Source organism: Anarrhichthys ocellatus, unplaced genomic scaffold, assembly GCF_004355925.1.
Source record: "Anarrhichthys ocellatus isolate YVR2014 unplaced genomic scaffold, GSC_Weel_1.0 scaffold1113, whole genome shotgun sequence".
In the NCBI taxonomy this organism is placed as follows: domain Eukaryota; kingdom Metazoa; phylum Chordata; class Actinopteri; order Perciformes; family Anarhichadidae; genus Anarrhichthys; species Anarrhichthys ocellatus.
Window position 1 is genome coordinate 1 of NW_022281087.1, and position 6,031 is coordinate 6,031.

General features: G+C 42.4%; 1 protein-coding gene across 1 annotated transcript; it reads right to left on the reverse strand.

Moving 5' to 3' along the window:
• Nucleotides 1-553: 553 nt before the first annotated feature.
• On the reverse strand, nt 554-4,602 carry LOC116377309 (ATP synthase F(0) complex subunit C3, mitochondrial-like). The gene is made up of 4 exons (XM_031838922.1): nt 4,498-4,602; nt 2,993-3,040; nt 1,777-1,857; nt 554-906 (listed from the first exon to the last, which is right to left on the reverse strand). The coding sequence occupies exons 2-4, from the start codon at nt 3,029-3,031 to the stop codon at nt 724-726; spliced, it is 303 nt and encodes a 100-aa protein (XP_031694782.1). The 5' UTR covers nt 3,032-3,040; nt 4,498-4,602; the 3' UTR covers nt 554-723.
• Nucleotides 4,603-6,031: the final 1,429 nt, after the last annotated feature.

Consider the following 6,031-nt stretch of genomic DNA (forward strand, 5'->3'; position numbering starts at 1 on the left):
TTCACCACTGTTCCATGTTTTCGCCATTTGTGGATAATGGCTCTCACTGTGGTTCGCTGGAGTCCCAAAGCTTTAGAAATGGCTTTGTAACCTTTTCCAGACTGATAGATCTCAATTACTTTGTTTCTCATTTGTTCCTGAATTTCTTTGGATCGCAGCATGATGTCTAGCTTTTGAGTATCTTTTGGTCTACCTCACTTTGTCAGGCAGGTCCTATTTAAGTGATTTCTTGATTGAGAACAGGTATGGCAGTAGTCAGGCCTGGGTGTGGCTAGAGAAATTGAACTCAGCATTCCAAAGATTTGATGAACCAGTTAATTTATGTTTTAACAGGGGGGGGGGGCAATCACTTTTTCACACAGGGCCATGTAGGTTTGGATTTTTTTCCCCCCCTTAATAATAAAAACCTTCATTTAAAAACTGCATTTTGTGTTATCCTTCTCTAATATTTAAATTTGTTTGATAATCTGAAACATTTAAGTGTGACAAAAATGCAAAAAAAATAAGAAATGAGGAAGGGGGCAAACACTTTTTCACACAACTGTATATACACCTATATACACACACACATACACATACACACATATAAAAAAAAGTCGGCCAGGGACTGGCTCTCAAACAACCGTTCCAAACAGATGACAGTGATTGTCACGGCTGTAAACACTGAGCAGCACTTCAGGGTGCTGTGGATAAAGTCCTGCACCTGGCTAACTAGTTAGAACTTTACCTGGCGTAGCCGATGATGAGGCTGCCAAACACTGTTCCGATTCCAGCTCCTGAGCCGGCCACACCCACTGTGGCAGCGCCAGCACCAATGAACTTGGCGGCAGTGTCGATGTCCCGGGAGACGGCGCTGGTCTGGAAGGACCGGCTCAGGACTGCAAACTGGCTGACTGGCAACAGGGCCTGGGAGAGGAGGGACCACAGAAACAGCTGCAGTAAATATGCTGCCTGACTTTTTTAATGTTGTTTATGTAGTCCATTTAGAAAAGCCCCGATCGCAGTTTTGCTGCTGATACAGATTGCCGAGGAGCCATATCGGTCATTGTGTGTGTTGTGTTACAGCAGCTGGTATACAGGGCTCAAGAGGAACATGTTTCACCACCATCAGGGAAAAGACAAGAATTTAACCTAATTTCAACCAGTCTTAACTTTTTATGTCGTCATCTAAAAGTAGTCCTTCGCATAAAAACGCACAATTTAAATGATTAGGAAATAAATTGTATTACTATTTTAATAACAATTATATGTTAAAGGTCGTTTAGAGCTAGTGTTAAGATTACATTTTAACACGTTATAATTGACCTCTGCCCAATACACATTTTTACCGAGTAGAGCTTGAACGCAGCATAATGCTACCTCTGTGAACGTTGGCTCCCGACAGTGCTGCCCACAGGCCTGTTGTGTTTCGGTAGCATCTTCTGGCCAGTGAACAAGGTGAGAACAGTCGTTTCTCTCAGGCGAGTGTTATACCACACACGTGTAGTACTTTTCTTACAGATATTTAGCCAGAATCTGTGATCAGCCCAGTTATCTCACATTGATTTGGGTGAAATGATACAATATCCAGCGACATGTTTTTCTCTATACTGAGGTAGCTATCCATATACGAGGCCAAAAACGGTACTATATCCAGATGAATATCAACATTGCAATACAAGAGATGGACTGCAACAGATCATCTTCAGCCATCCATACACACGCCCCAGTATTTGTCAGGCGTATTGAGGTCGTTCAAACATTGGGTGCAGGATGATTGAAGGTCAGAGGACTGACCTGCTGCTCCACTGTAGCTTCAGGTCTGTTGAAGAGGGAGACGGAGACGGGCCGGGCGAGGACTCTGGACCCCCCACGCAGCTACAGGCAGACAAAACCACATTAGCACCACTTAAACAGTAAGTCACTCTTAAACATCTTCTACTGCAAAGACCAAAGTACATGAGACCAATAGTAACCATCTGAACATTTCACTTTTATGTTAAACTAGTAAACTATGGAATTTTTGGAAAAAAGATCAGCTGCAATGTACGGTACATTATGGGCTTAAAGAAATTGCAATTCCGCTGACATTGTTTAACACTGCAGCCTTCTGTCAGTACATGACATCGACGTCAAAGACTAGGAGTCGAGAATAAACATCAAATTAAATAAATCTAGTAAAACACAACAGTGGAATTTAAGTGGAAACTTATGACACATTGGAGCTTTAGCACACGGGATTCTGCTCAAATGATTAACAGCAGACAGAAACAAAATACTTAAAATCTGACAAAATCACCACACTTGATCAATATGATTAATATAATTATAGCAAAATAGCCACTGTTGCAGCATAAAATGTTCAAGTTTCACACAGGTAGCTTTAGATATCAGTGTAGCGGGGCAATGCAGCTACTTATACACACATTCAGAGACAATAGCCATCTGACACCCTGTAGAGCTCTCCCCGTGTCCACCATGGCACCTTTAATCTGGTGTTAAAGAGCTCATAGCAAAGCAGTGAGCAGGACTGATTGCATTTCAGTATCCACTTAGCTGACCCATAGAACTGCACTACTCAACAAGCACTCTGGAGATGTCCTGCATGGAAATGTGGAACTTTGTCCTCCACATCACCTCCATGACTGAGATGACCTACATGCTGAAGGGTCAGCTAACATGGCAATGCCACCAACTGTGCGACCGTTATAAAGAGCACCGGCGGAACATGACTGCAAACTACTGTGTCCTTGAAAGCAAACCAAGGATGCCAAAAGCTCACACAGCCATGGAGCTGAATGTGCTGTAGGGACCTGTAGTCATGTAACCGACATGTAAACTATTTGGTTTCCACACGTTGGTTTATACTTCTCTTCACTGATGTAGCTTCACAGAATAAACATACGTAGCTGCATTACGGTTAAACGCTTCACAATTAACTGCTGATGCTCATATCAGTACTTTTACATCTTTTAAGCAAAGTAATGGCAGAAAAGTATTACAGCTGACGTACCACAGCAGGAGAGGTGACGAACTTGGCGCAGGCATACATGGCTGGGAGCTGGAGAGAAAAAGAAGAGTTTGAAGTCAGTGTTCTCACGCACAGGCGGACACTTGCAGTGCATCAAGCAGCAGATTCAGATCGACTGCTTTAAGGCCGTTTCAGGAACGCGCAGCCAAAAGCTGTCAGGGGTTGAGGGGATAGACAAGTTGTATATACAGCCTATGTGATGAAATTGATGGTCTGCAATTCTTGATAAGTGTCATCTTAATGAAAAGATGCAAGCAATAAATCCACCTACTTCCCAAATACACAGGGATTCATAGTTTGCCTAGCAAAGTCTCCAAGCACTGGGATTCACTAGTAGACTTCAGCTCGGTGCCACAGTTTGTTCTTCACTGACCTGCAGTTCTGACAGCTTGGGAAGTTACCGTAGGTCCACAGCTCAGGGTCAAAGCACACACTGGTACCAATGCATGCAAGTCTTCCATGTGAAATAAATCCGTAGCAAGGTTAAAAAACGAATCACTGGAGGAAATATCTTTGCAAAAGGTCAAGTCTAGCAACAACTGGATCGAGAAAAGCAGTCCTGGTCTGTTGGTCCTGGTCAGCTTTGCCAGAAAGGCTAATCCAAACGCATCGACTACTGCAAAGGATCAACTCTAGATAACCCGCTATATGTCCACACATACTGCAGAACTGATGGCTTTAACGCTCCCCAAATGCAAGACGCCATTAGCTGAAACCTGGAGGACATTTCTTCTGGGAAAGTTGTGCTGCAACATGTGGGCAAACAGCAGCATTTCACAAAAAAACGCCATAATGATTGTATTCTCGCAAGTCCAAGGTTAGCTCGCATGAATGAGTCACCTTTTCATACCAGTTTGGTTGACAGTCCTCGTAGAAGAAGGGGGGTTAGCACAGGAGCTAAGCTAAGCTGCTAAGCTAACCAGTCTGCAGACTTGAAGGTCAATAAAGAGCCACAGACGGTCACATTGGGCCTAGGAATCAGACATGGTGCACTCCCTCGTTACAATGAACCTTAACCGTGCTGTAGTGCAATGACAAGGGGCGACATGACACCACGGGTCCCCCACGGGGATGTCCTTGTAGCAGTGGATTGATTCAGAGCACGGTAGGCCCACAGTGTCAAACATTTTACGTTCAAGCGTCTAATGAGCGGCCGCGCTGAGGGTGTGTGACCCGCTGCTTGCACCGGCAGTAACTTGACAATAACCACAGCGGCTGGCCGAAACGAGCTGCTCGCGTTACTACTGCTCCATTACCTGTCGCAGAGACACACGGACTAACGGACTCGGAAGGCATTTCTAGAAACCAATTCATTGAATGGCCGACCTAGCTTGCTAGCTACCGAATGTTAGCAATGACAGCTAGCTTCGCAAGCATTTCCCGAGGACACACACGGTGAAGTTTAAAATGCGAGACGCAAATGCATTAACAACACGGACCAAAGTGAGTGTATATTCAGTGTAGGAGATATGAAAGGCAAACATTACCGGTTTGTTACGGCTTTCGGAGGGTCCGGATTAGCGGCTATCGCACACAGTGGCAGTCAGTGAATGTAGGACGAGACAAACTGTCACCTTGTACTTTATAAGATCAGCGTCTACGTCCTAAACGCCCATTGGTTAACGCCAACCCTCCTTAATTCATAATTGGCTTATCACCATGTGATATCCGTCACTCTAGCCTACTGGATAGAGCGTTATTTAACTACAATGTTTTTGATTGGTCAGGAGGTTTATAAGGGCGGGACTAAACCAACGTTCATTAATTCTATTGGACAGAGTTGCCGGGAATGACGAGTTTACAAAGGGGGAGCAGCCTTACAGCGGATGCAGCGAGGGAGCAACCGTAGAGCAACCTTTCAAAGCACATCCAGTGTCCTATGTACCAATTGGTTGGTCTGTGGGAAGTCCCGCCTTTTTAATAAGATCCATGAAGAGTGTCCTTAAAGTCAGAAAGGTTTTTGCATTGAACACTATCTACACATGTATGTAACACATTAAGAACACATTACTTTGTTGTCAAAAGTTGTATTTTGCCAACCTATACATCCACAATTAGCCATGTTTGACAACATGTAATAATTACTCATCAAAAAGCTAAAAATCAAAAGCTAAATTCCGGTAGACCTAAAGACAAAAAAATGCCCCATTTCATTAAGGATTTTAAACCAGAAAATATCTATCTTTCGCTTCTTATAATATAAAGAGACACATTTTAAAAAATAGAAAAGACTACATTTTTTAAATATCTGAAATACTGAAACAGTTGAAGTAATAGTTGAAATGCAACAAACATGGGAAGTCCTTGAGCATGCTGCCATAACTGGGCACACAAAATATGAATAATGCAGTAGGATGTGAGATTAGCCGTGGACAGAAACTGACACAGGTGCTCACTCAGTCACTCACTCACTTACGATGAGGGACATGATCTCCCTTCCGCAGATAGTAATAATGAAATAAGGGTTGTGGAAGGAAGGCTGAATGTACAGAATAAATGAGGATGCAATATTATGTCATGGCAGTGAGTGGTGGCTGATTACAGTAAACCCAGTGAGAGACGGACGCAGGAAGTAGATGGGTTCTGTTTTGTAGGTGACAGCGCTACTGAATGGTCAAATGAATGTAGCGGAGTAAAAGGTATATTATTTTACATTTATTTGCACCTTCTGTTAAGAGGTGAAACAAACATTTATTTTTACTAACATTTTATATGGTATATCTTCATGCTTTAACAACTTGGATAGATAAAGTTTGATTCTATCTTTTTCTTTAACTTTAACATTTTGACAGCCTTGGAGGAAGAGACACTATACTTCCTGTCTTAAGGAGAAAAGTTTAACTGGGACGCTTTAAAAAAAAAAAGTCTACACCTGCCAATATTAAAATAAAATCATCCAATTAAAATAACATTTTATTTTACATTTGTGTGCACATGATGTATGACATAATCTTAAAAATTACAAACATGAAAATAGAAATGTTCAAAATATCAGGAATATATTGTAAAAAAATAAATAGA

Bases quoted from the DNA above. Each gene is read 5' to 3' on its own strand.
- LOC116377309 (XM_031838922.1), bottom strand. From the start codon at position 3,031: ATGTATGCCTGCGCCAAGTTCGTCACCTCTCCTGCTGTG. The intron at 1,858-2,992 runs GTACGTCAGCTG...GTCTGCCTGTAG, and splicing joins TCGTCACCTCTCCTGCTGTG to CTGCGTGGGGGGTCCAGAGT. The intron at 907-1,776 runs GTCAGTCCTCTG...CTCCTCTCCCAG, and splicing joins AAGCTACAGTGGAGCAGCAG to GCCCTGTTGCCAGTCAGCCA.